Genomic DNA, 18,008 nt, shown 5'->3' on the forward strand with positions numbered 1-18,008 from the left:
GTTTTTGCTCTTTTTGTTTTTTTTTTTTTTATATAATAATATTAAAATTATTTTCAATATTATATAATAAAAAACCTTGATTGATCATGGCCAATTGCTAACCTGTATATTTCTCTTCTCTTTTTTCTTTTTCTTTTTTTCTTTTTTCATTATCTGAAAGAAAAAATTCCATCAATTATGATGCAGCATGCATTTTCTACTGCTGATTTTCAAGCTTTGCTTTTAAATAGAATTTGAAACTAAGTTCACACACTAATCCTTGAACAGTAATGAGGGAAAGCCCTAAACTTTTGACACTAGACTTAAAACAATTTACTAATTAGATTTTTTTTATCTTTTTGAGAAAATATAAAATATTTTAAGAGAAAAAAAAGAGACCCTTCATGTGTATTATAAAAGATGTCCATGGAATCATTACTCTTAGAATCCTAAGAAAGGCTCTATATATGATGTGATATTTCAATGGCTGGTGGAATTTATACAAACATCACACTCATTCAAAAATACTGTTGACCTTTATTCATAAACATAAATTTTATTTAAAAATAGCATTATCAACATTGGATAGCTATTGTGGATTAAGAAATTATTGAGCATGTCTATGTGATATCCAATCTGGCCTGTCCATGCTTGTCCAGTAATGACAAGCTTCCAGCTTCATTTGGGTCCATATGCTTCTCATCATCCTCTCTCTGTTGAGATCTCAATCTAGCTGATCTATTTCCAAATTGATCAGCAGATAATTCTGTATATAGTAACTTGAATGCACCAATTATTCTGCCTTCCAAGTATGCAAAAACAAGCAAAAACTGGATGACCCATCTGCATTATCATCCTCTAATGGAGCACAAGGAACTTCTTGAGTAGTCAACAATGACATTGAGGTTGATGATGCAGTTGAAGAAGAAGAAGAACATGATGATGATGATGAAACTGGTTTAAATATGAACAGACCATGCCTTGGACCAGAACCAAAAAGCCAGTCATGTACATCCCAATAAATCTCTAATACTCTACTTTTACTCACCTGGATGGATTCATTTCCTCTGAACTTCCATTGAAGGTGCTTAACTTGAATGGCTAGTTCTCCATCTACGTTTATCTCAAGTTCAGGATCAAACCCACAAATGTTGCTGTCATTGCTGCTGCTATTATTGTTGCTTTCAATTGAAATCTCATGGAATTTGATCTCTTTCTCATGGAATTTGATTCTTGTCTTGACTTTCTTCTTCCCAAACACATGTTCCTTTCTTGACACCAACATTGGTTCAATAAGAGCAGGCCTGCATCGTGTCTTTCGATATGCATCTTTCTTTAGATCACCAACAAGTAAAACCACTTCCCCTTCTGAGACAATAGCAATATAGTAGTTTGATTGTGGCTCTGTCTCGCCATTGAATTTTGCAGCCTTAAGGTCCCAGACCACATCAGCAGTAGTCTTACCATCCACTACAAATTGCTTGGAGCCTTGTTTTCTCCAGAAGTACCATGGCTTCAATTCAATCTTGCACTTGTAGTAGTCCTCATCGTTTCCATTTGTTGATTGAACAGATAAAGAAAGGCCATGTAGCAGCAGGTTCTTGCACCATGTGATGGTGATCAAACGGCAATGACCTGCTAATTTTGTCCTATATACAGACATAGATATACTCTGGCCTGCCCTGGTTATGGTTGCAGCTGGTTCATTGATTTGCTTCTCGCTAGATGAGAAGCAAGCAGGGATACCCAGTGAATCATGCATGATGGTATAGAAAGAGAAGCTCAGGAAATAGGAATACACAATTAACTAGCTACAGGCAAACAAAGGAAGATGAATTGAACTGGGATGATCAAGATCTTCTCATATATAGTCAGATGTTTTCTTGGAAGCATGGATCATCAAGAACCTCACTTCTATGATTTGTGTTTGCTTCCAAATTAGCAGTTTTGAAGGTGGAGAGGAGTGAGAAATGAAGGAAAAGCAACACATTTAAATACTCAATCATATCCAAAACGTGTAAGCTTTTCATTCATTCTTTTCAGTTTCCAGTCCCCTTTTTCTTATTTCTCAAATTCACTTTTTTTAAGGTGAGGTTAAGAAAAGCACGTGCTCATACGAGTATAGCTTTCCGGCTATTGATTATGCATGGGATGGGTGTATTTACAATTAAAAAAACTTTCACTCATCTCCATGCATAATCAACAGCTCAAAAGCTAGTGCTCGCTTATATGAGCACGGGCTTTCCTTAGCCTCTCCCTTTTATTTGGGCTTCTTTTGAAGTGGGTTAGCTTCAGCCACAGGCTTTATCTGCACTAGATCATAGTTTTCTTGCAGGGTGAAAAGCAACCAAAACCTTTTCAGCATTTTGGAAGTCTTTGAGAAAGTGTACTCGCAGAAAGGATAAAAGGTTGATGTGGGAGATGGAGCTTGCTTTCACTTCAGCATCAAAGCATGTGGGTGGGGTAATAGAAGCTAATTATTTTATAATTATGATTTTTAACTTTTTCAGTTTTTTGTAGGTACATGATTAGACAAGGAATCTAGAGGGACAGATGAGGGAAAATTTGAGGAATCTCAAGGTTGATGTTGCAGATCAGGTCCAACACTTGGTCCCCTTTATACTTAATTTGAGTACTAAAGCTCATGGCATATTGAAGAATCATTAATCAAATTATGACAGATCATCCTCAGAGTACATGCAGGTGACATTAGTGAGCTGAATTTACCTGGTTTTAGCATAATCAACTGTTTGATTTTTCGAACTTCATCCAGCTTAAGAATGATATAGATTTAACATGATCAGCATTGATACCATGTCATGAGTTTATTCCTGTATTATTTCTGTAGAAAATGAGTTATTTAAACTCAATGGAAAGTGAAAGATTAACATGAAATTACTGAAACCTATGCAGCTATGTTTTGATTCAAATATGTACATGAAATAAGAAAGAATTAGATTAATCTACTTATCAACTGTTACATCTGAATTGATTTAAGTCAATTACCATCACAGTGATGTCATCCATACTGCCTCTTCTCACAGCAAGGTTCACAAGCTCATCACAAGCAGCTGCAAGCCCCACCATAGAGGCAGCAGGTCCCTTCTTGTGTACACTGTTTTCTTTATTAGGTGAATCAATCTTGGTGTTTATTCGCTTGAACAATGAAATTCTTCTCGACTTCAATGGAGGACTTTCATTTTCGCAGTTGCAGTCATCTTGCATATCTTTCCAGGAACCAATTTTCTGTTTGTTTCTAGGTGATTGTTTTGGAATCTTCTGATGCTTTAGCAGAGAAACTCTTCTCATCTTTGATGAAGGACTTACATTTACACAGCCATAACAAACTTCATCATCCTTTTGAACATCTCCTGTGGATCTCGATTTCTTTTCAGGCATACACAATGAAATCACAGTTTCAACAGCTTCTTGGTTCCCAACCTAAGCACAAAGTCACACAAAAAAGTCAATAATAATCACATAAAACTTCCCACAAGTTGTTTTTCAACTCACCTCTTCCCATAGTCCATCAGAAGCTAAAACTAGAAAATCCATGTCTGAGGTCAACTGTAAGATCATTGTATCAGGCTCTGCCAGAACCCAGTTCTTCAGGTGAGCATCTCCAATGCTTCTACAAACAGAAAGTACGCCGTGAACTCTCCAAGCACCTCGATGGATCTCAACATATCCTCCCTGTATCAATGAACATTATCAGTCATTATCCAAAGCTTTTCTACTGAAAGACCTCATCAAGTTTAACTTTGGTATAATAAATACCTTATTCTCAATTCTTTTTCGTTCATCCTCCTGTTCTGCTCTATGATCTTTAGTGAGTACTTCAGCCACTCCTCCTCTACAAAGAACAGCCCTGCAATCTCCCAAGTTTGAGACAACAATCTCCTGCCCTTCAATCAAGGCTGTGACACAGCAGGCACCACTTGCTACACCCTGCGTTATTCACATTATTCAGCAATGACCATGCATATGGTAAACAAGAACGAACAGGAGCAAGAAGAAGTTATTGCTGAGCTCCCATGCACCAGGCTCCTTTCTTCCATTTTTTTATGGATATATACTAAATGATGAATAAAATGGCACAGATCCGGAGCCTTGTCAATGGATTAACACCTAATTATCAAAATTTGCTATAATTTCTCTTTTTCAAAAAGTTAAATGTAATTGAATTAATTAGACGGTTGCATGTCACGTTCACTAATCAGCATACGCATGATACTTAAACAGGCTACCCCCAGTGGATATCTTACTAGTTTTATTTTATATTGCAAGTCCCTTAGAAAATCAGATCGTGGGACCTCTTTATTGAGGAAGCTACAGTAAAAGCTTCTGAATTGTGCTTAGCTGAGTAGAATTATGACCAAGTCCCTAGAGGCTCAGAGCTTTGGAATTCATCTCTCTCCCTCTCTCCATTTGTTTTTTTTTTATCTCTGAAAAGATAATTCAGCAGTATAATACTTCCTATTCTACCAGTTTGAATGAGGGGACTCCACATTTTGACTAGGCTTAAAACAATTCAAGTCCCATTAAATCCTTTTGTATTCTTATTAATATATAAGTAGTTCTTTTACCGTCAAAATCAGCATGATTTCTTCTTTTCAAGCTAAATTAATAACATTAACAGTTTTTTAGACCTTGAAAACCTCTATTATAAGCTAAAAAATTATAATAAATCTGAATCACAATCGAGCAAAGCATCATCTTTTAGTTCTTACAAATGAAAAATAAAGCATGATTAAGAAAACAGAATATGATTAAAGAATACAAAGCAGTGAAAGAAAATGTGAGCATACTTGTCTCAAGAACTCTTGGTCTGTTTTCAAGTACCCAGCTTTAACAGCTTCCTCCTTAGATGCATTTCCTGTACAATTCTCCATCATTTCAAGAATGTTAGTGTGCAAATTCTCTGCAACAAACTCTGCAGCCCTTTTCCCTCCATGCCCATCATAAACGCCGAAAAACCCCTGCGAACAATCCCAAGACACCAAAATTCATAAAATGTTTGAAACAAAAGGAACCCATCAAGAAACTTTGTTATTTAAAGAGGTTACTTTGTTTGAGCTGCCGTTTAAGCAAGAAACGATCTTGTGGGTATCTTCCATGAACTTTTTATTGCCTTTAATGGCAGCGACACCAACACCAATCCCACTGAAACAAATGGAATCATCACTTGGGCTGAGGTCTTTGAACTTGAGCTTATCAGCCTGGATTTCTTGCAACACATTTGGGATCTCAATCTTCGGTGGTCTCTTGCGCTTCAAAGAACAAGAAAGAGCTGGAGTAGAATGCAGTTCAGTGGTGGATTTCGTGTCCATTTTTGCTAAAGCAGGATAAAGAGAATCAGAGAGAGAAGAACTCCAACGGCTATAAATGGAAGGGAGGGGAGAAGGAAGAGGATTTGAGTGAAGACTGAAGAAGAATCAAAGTGAAAATTAATGGAGCGCAGTGTAGTGGAGGGGTCAAAGTTCAAAGTGGTATCTTTAGCAAGGAGCCGTTGGGAAAATTGATCAAAAGTTTGAATATATAGTCGTTTAGGATTGGAGGGAGTATCGATGTATACTACGGAATTATAGTCTTAATTTTTCTACTTTCCGCCAATCAACATCTGTTGTGGAGAATTCCAATTTGGCTTATAATTTGGACATTACTGCAAATTCAAATTCAATACAACCCTAATAAAAGGAGGAGGTGTATGAAGCCAACTCCCTGAATCTGACGAAGAACTAGTTGCCCTAGTCAGGACATGAGCAACACCATTCACAAACTGTCTAATTAACTGTTGTGACGCATTAGGAACCTCTAATGTAAGAGAGTTACAATCAGTTATAATAAGACCAAATAAAGAAACTAGAGAAGATGAAGGTAGTTGAAAAGTAGAAACTACAGTACCCGCATCAGATTCACCCACCACATTCTCCCATCCATGCCTCTTTATCCATGATAGAGCCTCCCGTATTCCCACAGCTTCAACAATCTTAGCAGTGAAAGAGCCTAGAGCAATGAAGGAGCGAGCTGCTACAAAATGACCCATATGATTTCACGCAACTAATCCTATGCTTGTATTGGATCCTTGAACATTTGTAGCTATATCCACATTAACCTTTAGAAAGTTCACCACCGGTGGTGACCATCGAGACACCACTTTAGCCGTACAATGCTCTGGACGTCTAATTATCAATTGAGCATGTCCCTAGCCCTCAAGAAAATCAGTAGCAGATTTAACAATGCAAGTTGGATTAGAAACCATAGAATCCCAAACCTTTTTATTAGTGGAGAACTAGATACTCCAACAGACAGAGAGAAGGAGACTACAATCATCAATAGAGAACCTAGTGAAACAGAGAGATTTCTATTCAAAGATGATGCCTCCCTAGCCCTCAAGCTCGCCATGCAAGATTTGTCATCTTTGCAGGAACCTTCAGCGACCACAACTTCTTCCAGTCAACATATTCTAAAGTAATCACAGAAGGGTAAGGTTGAGGACTGATCAATGGATAAGCACTACGTATTGAGTAGCGACTTGTCTCCTTTCCTGTCTAAACAACTTTATCCTCGACCCTCAGCAAAGACAAAGGAATCTGCATAATTAACTCTCTATCACGATCGTTAAACACTCTGCTAATAAGATTAAAATTCCACCCCCAGTTACTGAGTCACATAAATCCCCACATGATTCACGGCAGCTCCCGCAATAGGCTCAGTTGTAACACACAGATTAAGCGCATCCCCAAGCCAATGATCATGCCAAATATTAATAGCATCACCAGAACCTACTAGCCAATGGCTCCCCTGTCGTATAACCTCTTGAGACATCCATAAACTTCTCCAAGTAAAACTAGGATTACTACCCAATGGAACCTCCAAAAAAGAACTTTGCGAAAAATATCTAGCCTTCAAAACTTGGGCTGCTAAAGAATTTAGATTAGAGATTAAATGCCAAGTTAAAATGATGTAGGCTCTTAAACGCTTGCCCATCTGCGTTTTTGGCTTTACCAAGACGAGACCATGACATCCAATTTATTAAGCAGTTGGTGTTCCTACCCCAACCCAACCAGAAGCTATTCATCATCTTTTTCAAATCAAATCATAAAGTCATTGGCAACAAAGACTCCCATAGTATAATTCAGAAGAGCTTGAGCTACGCTCTTTAGTAATATTTCCTTACATGCTCGAGACAGAAATTTTTATTCCAGTATAGCAAACGTTGCCAGACTTTGTCCTTCAAGAACGCAAAGACTTTCCTCTTAGACCGACATATCAAGTAGGGCAGGCCTAAGTGCTTACCCAAGTTCAGAGAAGATTCTACCCCAAGTTGAGAAGAAACTCGATTACGAATACTGGTATCAACATTAGTGCTAAAAAACAATTGGGATTTTGTCAAGTTAACATACTGACCTGAAGCCATCTCATATAGTTGTAGGATATTATTAACCTCAACCGGTTCAATGCCATTAACTTCAAAAAATAATAGGCTATCGTCAGCGAAAAAACAGTCAGATGACTGATACATGGAGCCCCTCTAGCAATCTTACAACCATGCAACTTGCCTTGAGTCTCAGCTATGTGAATTAAAGCTGATAAGTCTTCTCCATCTAAGATAATTAGATATGGTGACAATGGACACCCCTGACGCAAGCCCCGACTAGGAATTACAAGTCTAAATTCCTTACCATTGTGAAAAACATGATATCGAACCGAGAAGATAGACATCATTACTAGAGAACTCCAGCGAGAGTGGACCCCATCTTATGTAAAACTGCCTCAAGATATTTCCACTCCAATCTATTATATGCTTTAAAAATGTCAAGCTTTAACGCTGCATAATCCTGCATGCCTTGCATATGCCCACTCTATCTACAAGATCCGAGAAAATAAGCTTCAAACAATTAGCCAAAACCTTTGCAACAATTTTATAAAGAACATTACCTAGTGATATGGGACGTAGTTGTCCCATATTTACTTTCGGAGTTAGGACTATGAAAATATCATTAAACGCTGATGGGAAGGAGCCGGTCAACCAAAACTGCAAGCAAGAAGCAGTCGCCTCTGCATCCATTATATCCCAATCCTATTAAAAAATTCCAGATTTAAACCATCCTGTCCTAGTGATTTATCAGACTGCATTGCAATGAGAGCAGCATTCATTTCATTTGCACTATTAGTTATTTAATTTGATCCATATATTTTATTAGAAACACATAATTTAAATTAAATAAAATAATAAAATTAATGTCAATAAAAAAATAATCTTATTAGTTTTTATTATATTCAGAAAGAGTGAAATTTCGAGTAGATAACACTATCTTTTATTATTAATTATGTAATTTATTTGTTACATTTATGATAAAATAGCCATTATAACATGTAAAGAATTAGTATAAACTTTATATTAACAAAATTTAAATTATTTTGTAAAATGTAGAATATTAATCCATTTACATATGAGTTGTGGAGTAGATATTTCTAAATTAATAAATAATTCTCCCTTTATAAATATGATAATATAAATGACTCAATAAAGTATCATGTTTATCTTTCTATTTTGTCTTATTTTAATTTCAATTTTAATTTTTGTTTCAGTATAAAAATATTTATAGCATATAAATTTGGTAATTTTTATATGTAATATGTAATATATATGATTAAATTGACTCTTAAAAGATTACAATTTCAAAATAAAGTTAAAACATATAATGCACAAAAATTAATAAATTTAAATAATAAATTGTATATTTTTAAATATATTATTTTTATATTTACATAAATTATATAAAGTATGTAAGCTTAAAACCAAATGTATTCATTTTGAGCAGACTCGGATCTGAAAAGTCTTTCCGGACTTGGTCGGGTCGCGATCAGGTATGGCCCGAAAACCCTTCCAGGCCCCGCGATATCCAATTTGAAAAGATGTGCCCATAAAAACGCTGTCGTATGACAATTAAGAACAAGTGACTCAGGCGTCATGACTTGAATAAAAAAATTTCCATCCACCAGCAAACACTTGGTTGGACTCGCTCGCTTCCTCCCCACAGCATCAACAATGCTCCTCTCCGCCATTGGCCTTCAGACTCCTCTCTCTAACCCCAATCACGCTTCTCCCTCCGCCAACCTTCTATTCTCCTCCACAAATTCCCTTAAACCCCAACCTACCGCCGCCGCCACCAGTAACTGCTTCTCTTCCCTAAGACAAGTCCACCTCCTTGCCACCAACGCTTCCACTTCTTCATCCTCTTCGCTTACTGCCAACACAGCTAACAATTTCATCAAAAGCGACCATTGTCTTCAAAATCCTGATTCACTCCATCATGTGAATTGCGCTCTTCCTGATGACGAACCAGAAGGAGCAGCGGAGCTGGTGTCCTCCGCCTCTGCGGTTGCTTCTGCCATTCGCAAAGGATCCAATTCTCCGGTCGAGTTTGTGCAGCGTGTCGAGAAAGCTGAGAAGAGCAAATTGGTGCTTCCGAGTCCAGACTTTCAGAGACTTTGCGTCGAACAGTTGGACCTCTTTCGCAGAATCGTTGATCCCAATGCTACTCTTTCAGTTAGTTTTCTCCGTTTGTTTGCGGATAAAAATGATGGAAACCTAAAGAAAACGAAAATTAAGGTGGAAGATACCACAGGTTTGCTTGACTGATGTTTGTTTATTGAATGCGTACAGGTTTATGTGAGGCCTGCGGGAAGTTACGTTATGGACCGTCTAGAACTCCGCAGAATAACATCTTATCCTGGAGCCAATGCATCAGATATTGTAATACTAGTTGGCACTTTCAATATTCCCACCGGCTTACGCGCTGCTGAAGCTGCACTCTCCAATCAACCAGTATGTTCACCATTTTCTCTGTCATCTCCGCTATTATGTGAAATTTTCCTGTTTAACGGATTTAGAATGAAAGGTGCACTTTAATTGTAGGTAGAACTTATGACTGAGCATAAAGCTTTTGTGTTTCCAATGGTAAAACAACCATTTGTTGTTGGATTCTTGGTTGCTGAGTTACCGATGACGGAACTGAACGAGTCATGTGGGGATGCACTGAATGAGGGGCATGATTTGATTCACTTGCCATCTCCAGAGGAAGGCTATGCTTTGCCTTCAAGCTCAGATGAGAAGTCATGGGGAATTCAGTCCTTAGATGATGAGCCGCTGAGAATGTATAATTTCACTGCTGAGCAGAGATTGAATGCTATTAATATCTCTCGCACTCTAGCCATGGCATACGTTATGGATCAGGTAAGTTATAACTTTCTTTCTTTACTATTACTTCCAAATAAAGGCTCTATTCAGCAACAATTTTGGAGACAATATTTAGTATTTTGATTTTTGACTTGGTCAAACAGTAGTAATACTAGAGGTTGAGGGAGTATACTATGAAAAGCTACTTTTTATAATGTTGGGCTATTGAAACAGTTATCAGCTATTGAAACAGTTAAGGGCTACTAAAACTGTCAGTGTTGTCGAACAAGATCAAAGAGTGGTAGAACCTTCTGTTTGTTGATATTTACTTGTATTTCTTTATTTTTGCCTAGCAGGTCTTGTAATTACATAATTTATTCTTTTCTTTTCTTTTTTTCACCCTAATGCTAGAAGATGCTTGCCCAATGCTTGTAATTTTACACATGGTCTATGCTATTGCATTTCAATTTGGTGCAACAGATCCAATTGGAATTACATAACTTTTAGGTGTGAGCATTTGATCGGTTCAGTTCAAAACCAAACTGAACCAATAAAACCAAATAAACCAAACCTTCTAAAATGCAATATTCAACTAAAACTGATTTTAATTATAACCAAACCAAACTGCACTGAATTAATTAGGTTTGGTTTGACTAGGTATTTGAAAAACAAAACCAGGCTATAGAGGCAAAATCTCCCAATTTTAAATTTAAACTCAAAATGTCAATTCCTAAAATAAAATTTGGATATTAATATCAAGAAAATCTCAACAACAAACATGAAAAACCTAATGAATACCAAATTGCAGCAGTAACGGTCACAAACCAAAAAATACAAAGGCTCAAATGTTCAATTACATATGCAATGGGTGTAATTTACAAAGAAAACCAAAAAAATTAAACATTTGACCCACAAAAGGAATCCGCAATTTAAGGAGTCGACTTCATGAAAGATTTATCTGCTACTCAATCAATATCCATTGTTGTATCATTTCCTAGCCGAGTGCGTGGAGTCGAGAGTAGCACTATGGAGCATAGAAACAAATCTAGAGCAACATTTGTTTATGAGTGTGAGGAGATGGAGTGAAGTTGAGGAATGAGGGACAAGGTATTGAACGTTAGGGTGATGGTGGCAAGCAGAGAGGAATAACTAAGACCAAAGGATGGATGGGGATGGAGACCAACAGGATGGAGAAATGTAAGCACTATAGAGATTGGTACTTGGTGCTGCAGCTTTTGGTGATGACATAGGAAGAAGCACAATGGAGGGCAATGGGATTGTAATAAACTGATTCTAGGGTTGAGTCGTTGAGATGACTGATGAGAGGAGGGACTAGGGAGGCTAGGGTTGGAGAAGGTTGAGAGCAATATGATGCATATATAATATTGGTTTGAACAGCTCAGATCACATCAATTCAAATGAATGGTTGAGATTGAGAATGATGTTAAACTAAAAAGAAAAAGATAAGTTGCATTGTCAAGATCAAAACTAAGACCACCCTAGCCTAGAGGATTCCTCTAACCACTATGCCACAGGAACTCAAGAGTAAGCTTTCTTCTTCATATTCTACTTATTTGGTTCGGTTCGGTTTCACTGAAATATTTTTGCACAAAATTGAACCAAACCAATGGATCTGATTTTTTCAAAAAGTAAATCTGAACAGGTTAAATTTCTAAACCTTTTTTAATTCAATTTGGTTCAGTTTGGTCAGTTATTTCAGTTTAAACAGAATACTGCTCACTGCACAGGCCTAATAACTTCTGTGCTTTTCTTTTTCCCATAATGCCAGAAGATGCTTGTGCAGTGCTTATAATTTGCCACTTGGTCTATGCTATCAATTTGATGCATCTAAGTTTATTTCTTGTTTGAGGTATAACCGTATAAGTCCACAACACAAACTGGGAATTTTAAGTGTGCATTTTTTTTCTAGTTTTGTGGGAAAGCATCTTACACATAAAATTCTGGCCTCACCCTGGTATTTCCTTTATGATCTTACTCAATTGCTCCGACTTTCTTTTATTGTTCCCAATCCCATTTGCTTGTATATTATTTGTATTTTGGTTGGTCTATGTGTAAAATTGGTTTCACCTAGTGCATTTGGTCTTCCCATGGCCTTAATTAATTTAATATTCTTACTTTGTTCTGCAGAAAGCAATGTTACTCCAACAGTCATCTTGGCAAAATAATGTTAGAATGAGTAATCTCGTTGAACAGGTAAACTGTTTTTTTCATTTTGATTTTTGCAACTATCCAGTAACTATTAGTAAAGACATTATGATTTCCTGTTCACCAAACTTTCTCACAGATCCGTGGACCTCTTTCTAGCATTCGAACTTTGAGTAAAATGCTAGCGACCCACCTGAAGAGAAGTGAGGTATATGCTTTTTTATTGCATGGATTTATTTATTTTTAAGTTCCTTTCTTCCTTCCCTTTTCTTTCTTGGTATATTCAATGCAGGAAGGATATGTTATTGCAGATTTCTTACGACATTGTTGAAGACATAATAGTACAGGGTGATCAGATGAAAGATACCCTCCAAGAACTACAGGATGCTGTTTACTTGACAAAGGCACTCTCTCTCTCTCTCTCTCTCTCTCTCTCTCTCTCTCTCTCAAAACACACACACACACACACACACACACACACGTGCACTCACTCACATAAATGCGTGGTTAAGTCTTATGAATTCCTTCTCAACTTTTTTCTTTTTGGATCTATGAAATTGTGTTTCTTTAAATTACACCCTCTCCCTCCGAAAAAAAAAAAAAAAAAAGAGATAGAAAATAAAAAAGAAAAATGAAGAGTGTCCCTTGAGTGATTGCTCAGTCTTACCACCTAGTTGTAGTCACATTAACAAATTCATAAAATTGCTGCTGAAGTTGGATTCCAACTAGATGCCTAATAATGTTCTCTTCTGTGATTTTCTATAGGCCAATATAATGCACTATAATGAAGAGGCATTAAAGAAATTTCATAATTCCACTTATCACCACCATGAATCATTGAGGTCTCATTTATCAGATTACATGCCCAAAGACACAGGCAACAGCAACAATTTGCAAAATTCTGGTGAATCATCTTCTCAAAATGCTGCAAACAGGGACGTAGAAATGCCCATGCCTCCTTTGGCGCTCACTTCCTTACGACAACATGGAATCAGGTAGGTTCTTCTTGCATAAATTGCTCAAGTTGGGTGATACATGGCTGTAGCATTATAGTTGGTTTCAAACTTAAATATCTATGTCATTGATCTAGTATGTGGGCAGTCGATGCTGACATCATGTTTTACTTTCCACATCCCTCTCCTCCCTCTTTACCCATTTTTTTGTGGGGTGGTTAATTTGAGTATGACATGACATGAAACTTTAACCTGGTCTATTCTGTTTTACAGCCTGACACAATTGAATTTTAACTTAATCCATGTTTTTTAAATTGAATAGTCCTCTTGCTTATGCTTGTCATTGTGTTAGGAAGACCATGCAATGTTTCTGCGGTGCTATCAGATTTGGTTGAGGCAGTGCAACCTCTTGCCTCTAATCAGCAACGCAGTGTACAGTTAAGTGAGCGCTGTCAATCTTTGCAAGTTGCTATAGAGGAGGCAGCTTTACGTCAGGCTTTGAGCAATTTAATTGAAGGTGCATTGTTGCGTACGCATGTTAGAGGCAAGGTTGAAATTGTATCTATAGAAGCACCTGCAGGTGGTGCCCTTGTAGTTATTGATGATGATGGCCCTGATATGCAGTATATGGTAAGATTGTCAACGTTTCATGCAACTAGTTTTTTCTCATTCAATTTAGAAGTTGGAATCCCTAGTTTTTGCATGCTCATTCACCAGTCTGTGCGTTTAGCTTTTTTTTATTCAAGTTAGCAGTTGGAATCCCTAAATTTTCTTTGCTCATTCACCAGTCACCACATGGCATAGCACAATGGTAGTTACATGACATCACATCTTTGTGCAATATGCGACGTGTGATGCTTTTGCATACCAGATACTGGGGGAACATAATTTAGTTTCATCATCTAAGAAATTGGAGGGGGGAAAAGATAGAAATGGCATTAGTGAGGATAGTAAATTGATCAGAACAATTATCTGAAGTTTCATCTGTAATGATCTTTCATGTGACCTGAAGAAATAACCTGTTTTTTAGAACAAGAGATTCAGAATAGAATGATGGAATAGGAAAACGATTTTTTGGTATCAATTATGATACTGAGCCTCTTAAGAGGTGTTAAGTATTAAATTTTATCCATTTTCATAATCAATAGCTTATGGCTTATCATGAATTTATGATCCTATACGTGTTCATTGGTGTAGTATGTGTTTTATCTTTGCAATATTACAACTTGGAAGCTTTGCCTAACCAGCTTTTGGGTTCAGTAGTAACTTGTTTGTGCCAAAGGTTTTCTTGAATGCTTAAATACAAAAACCAGTAGTTATATTTTTGTCATTTTCTATTAATTATGAACTTGAATTGCAGCTACCAGATTTGCAAGTTTTATCATTATTACTATTTTGGTCGCTAGTGGGGCTAAAAGCTCAAAACTACGCAGGATCAGCCTAAGCATTGAAACATACTTAGCATCTCTGCAATTCTTGCTTTCCAGTAAAACTTGCAAGCCAATCCACACACATATTAACCTTCTTATGGACGCTATCAACTACAACTTCTCAAGGCTGAACATAGAGTCCATTTGGCATTGCTGAGATCTCTTTGAATGTATTAATTAAAGGGTTTTAAGAATTGCTTTAAAATTAAAAATGGCATATTTTAGTCGGAACTCCAAAACAATTAAATAGCTTTTTTCAGTGGCATCCAAAATGTTGTTTTTCCAAAAGAGCATTTTTGGCCTCCCTACCTCTACCTTAAATGTAGCCTAAATACACTGGTTTGGATGAGTGAGGTCACTCGTTGATTCAATTTCCAGAATCACCCTCTTACAAGTTATAGCCCGTAAAGACTACACACTAAATTGAGACTTGTGAGAACTCCTCACAACTCTACTTTTATGGATCCATTGTTACGTTAAAATCCTCCATTGCCTTTGTCTCTTTTATGTTCATGTTTCTTCAACCTAAATATGCTTTAGGTATGGCCCATGTTATTGACCTAATATGATGTTTTGTTTATAAATACACCTGCAGACCCAGTTGCATTCCCTCATACCATTTGGAGCAGAGCTTTTCTCAGAAAATAAGATTGAAGACAACATGACTTGGAATTTTGTTGCTGGACTGACTGTTGCTCGTGAGATACTTGAGAGTTATGGTTGCGTAGTCCGCGTGATATCACCCCGGTTCGCGGATGCAGCTCTTGGAGCTGGGGGAACCAGGATAGAGCTATGGCTTCCTTCCTTTGCTACATTGTCTGACCTAAATGACCTTGCCCACGAGGCATAGGATAGAGTGGCACCCAGAGAGAGTGTGCCTAATTTGTTACAAAAAGAAGAATAATAATGATGAGTTGGTCATAGACATCCAAATTCTCGTCTAATGCATTCATGGCTAAAATTTGAGAGGGTTCTGTACAGGTATGTTGCATTGTACTATTCTTACTGCACATGCAGTTACTTACATGTAAATAACAAACATTTTGATGTGTAATTGTAACTCAATTTGATAGAATGTTATAATTGTTGTCAACTGAATGTCTAAATTCAGCTAAAATAGAGAGAATGTGACATTTGAGTTTGAGAACCTCAGGTCCTCACCTGGGTTCTTTTTGAAAATCTTCAACCACATGAATAGCTGGTTCTGGACCATTGGCTCAGTGGACGAGCCATGAACACAGCTTGACATCATTGCCATAATATTATGACCATAGAAGGAAGAAAGGAACTCCAAAAGGAATGAGCGAGAAAGATATATTTTTTTGAGACGATTAGGATGTCGTTATCAAGAAACACATAGACAAGACTCAAAAGGATGGTGCACCAAACCCACCTCTTTGGTGCCTAGCGACCAGCCACCACTAAGCATGTCAAAGCAATATTCAATTGCACCCACAAAGTTGGGTTTCCAAGTTACAAGCCTCGCGAATTTTCTTCACCAAGTCATCTGCCCCTTTCACCTACAAGCTAAAGTCAGCCGCACCTAACCACTAGCCAACTTGAAGTTAATTTCACAAAAAGCGGCCATTTGGATAGTTTGGCAGCTAGTTCCCTTCTTTTTCTTGAACGTCACTATTTTGATGGTTTGGCCAACTTATGGATGTGATGGCACGAATAAACAGGCAGGGCGGCTTCCATGTCAAAGTTCTCCTAGTTTCTTTCCAAATTTTTCATAGCTGCGGTTCTTTTATTCTATTAACCAATCAGGGTCTGTTGGTATTGATGTTAGAGCTGCTTTTGAAGCTATTGTTAAGAAAAATGTTTACTTAAATACATCAATTAAAATTACTTTTAACTTGATTTAGTCGTAATAACATCAAAACAATGTTTTCAAACTGTTTTTTCGCGACTGCACTCAAAATGACACTTGTTTTGAAAAAACGCTTTTCTGATCCCAATTTGAATGCCAAAGGCTCATAGTATTAACCAAGGTAGTGAGATATCAAATTGAGTCCAAAATAACCAATTTTACCTAAAAAAGGAGCTATCATTAGTAAGCCAACTTTGAAAGTGAAGCCATTTTTATGTGATGTGGGAGTGACCCCTCAGAGTCGTCATGAAGGCTCTTCAAATTACATCAATTCATTGTTAGAATTATTGGCAGATAGAGTCGTCTCTTTCACTCATTTAATGGGCTATTAAATTTGTTTTTAAACAAAATTGGCATCATTTTTTCTCTCAATTATTTATTATAATGTATCAAATGATTCTAATATCAAAAGACTGGGATATTATTTACATGTTGCTTCAATTTGAAAATTCTATCTCCATTTTGAGTTCAATTTTGGATTTACATTTAATTTGAGGCCTAATATATGTACACAATTGATTTTTTTTTTTATCGGCAGGTCTTTGGAAAAGGGACAAGAAGGAAAAGGGGAATCAAATCTTGTTTATAAAGGAATTTTCAAACATGACTTATCAATAAGTGATAAACGTACACAATTAAATAATTGATAATTGAGATTTTATAGATTAAAATAATCATAAACTGCATAAAAACTCGTAATAATTAATTGTTTAGACTATATTACTAAGGCAAAATTCTCATACGCCACTTGAATAATTGATTCAATGTATACATTGAAATGTAAGTTTCAGCCAATGGAATTTTCCCACTTAGTAGGTTTGATAAATTAAAGCTACTAGATTTTGAAGGAGAGGGTCGTTGATCTTACAGGGCCATTGCCCTTTAAAAAGGCTGTTTCTTGATTCTTGATAGGCAACAAGTGGTTGTTGTCTTCTTTGCAGTTAATAGGTAGGTTTTACTTTGGTTGGTCCTACTTGGGTTGGGTTTGTTGCCAACCGATTTTCTAACTATGGAAAAATTTTTACTGAATTTATGTGAATTAAAATGAAAGTGGGATCTGAATAAAACCTATATATTTTTAGACAAATTTTTTATTTAATATTATTTATAATTTTTTATTTTTCTATATTTTTAAAAATATTTTTAAAAATATTTTTAATTTGAAATTTACTAGTTCAACAAATCTAAATTTATACTAAATAGACTCTATTTATTCACAAGTTTGGAAAGTTTTCTATATTCAACACTGGAACTCAGAGCTTGAGTTGGAGAATATTAGTTAAAATGGAAGGCATGATGAGTTAAATTTCAATTAGTATTATATAATTTAATATTAATTAAAAAAATAAATAAACATTAAATTATTCAAATTTAGTAGTAGTATCAAAATTTTAGGGAATTTTAAAAATGTAAATAACTAGTAG

At 36.4% G+C, this 18,008-nt stretch overlaps 2 protein-coding genes across 2 annotated transcripts; one reads left to right on the forward strand and one right to left on the reverse strand.

The window, feature by feature from the left end:
- Positions 1-496: 496 nt before the first annotated feature.
- LOC110629595 lies at positions 497-5,501 on the reverse strand. The gene is made up of 6 exons (XM_021776629.2): positions 5,046-5,501; positions 4,788-4,958; positions 3,757-3,927; positions 3,493-3,672; positions 2,961-3,420; positions 497-1,725 (listed from the first exon to the last, which is right to left on the reverse strand). The coding sequence occupies exons 1-6, from the start codon at positions 5,307-5,309 to the stop codon at positions 773-775; spliced, it is 2,199 nt and encodes a 732-aa protein (XP_021632321.1). The 5' UTR covers positions 5,310-5,501; the 3' UTR covers positions 497-772.
- Positions 5,502-8,977: 3,476 nt separating this feature from the next.
- Positions 8,978-15,807, forward strand: LOC110630163 (chloroplast sensor kinase, chloroplastic). Its single transcript, XM_021777512.2, has 9 exons — positions 8,978-9,535; positions 9,653-9,814; positions 9,905-10,222; positions 12,314-12,379; positions 12,471-12,539; positions 12,643-12,735; positions 13,097-13,326; positions 13,641-13,914; positions 15,310-15,807. Exons 1-9 carry the CDS (start codon positions 9,035-9,037, stop codon positions 15,562-15,564), a joined length of 1,968 nt encoding a protein of 655 aa, XP_021633204.1. The 5' UTR covers positions 8,978-9,034; the 3' UTR covers positions 15,565-15,807.
- Positions 15,808-18,008: the final 2,201 nt, after the last annotated feature.

This window comes from Manihot esculenta, chromosome 13, assembly GCF_001659605.2.
Source record: "Manihot esculenta cultivar AM560-2 chromosome 13, M.esculenta_v8, whole genome shotgun sequence".
NCBI classification, from domain to species: domain Eukaryota; kingdom Viridiplantae; phylum Streptophyta; class Magnoliopsida; order Malpighiales; family Euphorbiaceae; genus Manihot; species Manihot esculenta.

What these genes read in the sequence shown, in the direction of transcription:
- LOC110629595 (XM_021776629.2), bottom strand. Translation starts at nt 5,309, where the DNA reads ATGGACACGAAATCCACCACTGAACTGCATTCTACTCCAGCTCTTTCT. An exon ending in TAAACGGCAGCTCAAACAAA is followed by an intron (nt 4,959 to 5,045) that starts GTAACCTCTTTA and finishes GATTGTTCGCAG; the next exon opens with GGGTTTTTCGGCGTTTATGA. An exon ending in TGACTTAAATCAATTCAGAT is followed by an intron (nt 1,726 to 2,960) that starts GTAACAGTTGAT and finishes ATGATTCACTGG; the next exon opens with GTATCCCTGCTTGCTTCTCA.
- LOC110630163 (XM_021777512.2), top strand. Translation starts at nt 9,035, where the DNA reads ATGCTCCTCTCCGCCATTGGCCTTCAGACTCCTCTCTCTAACCCCAAT. An exon ending in TGGCATACGTTATGGATCAG is followed by an intron (nt 10,223 to 12,313) that starts GTAAGTTATAAC and finishes TTTGTTCTGCAG; the next exon opens with AAAGCAATGTTACTCCAACA. An exon ending in TGAGTAATCTCGTTGAACAG is followed by an intron (nt 12,380 to 12,470) that starts GTAAACTGTTTT and finishes ACTTTCTCACAG; the next exon opens with ATCCGTGGACCTCTTTCTAG.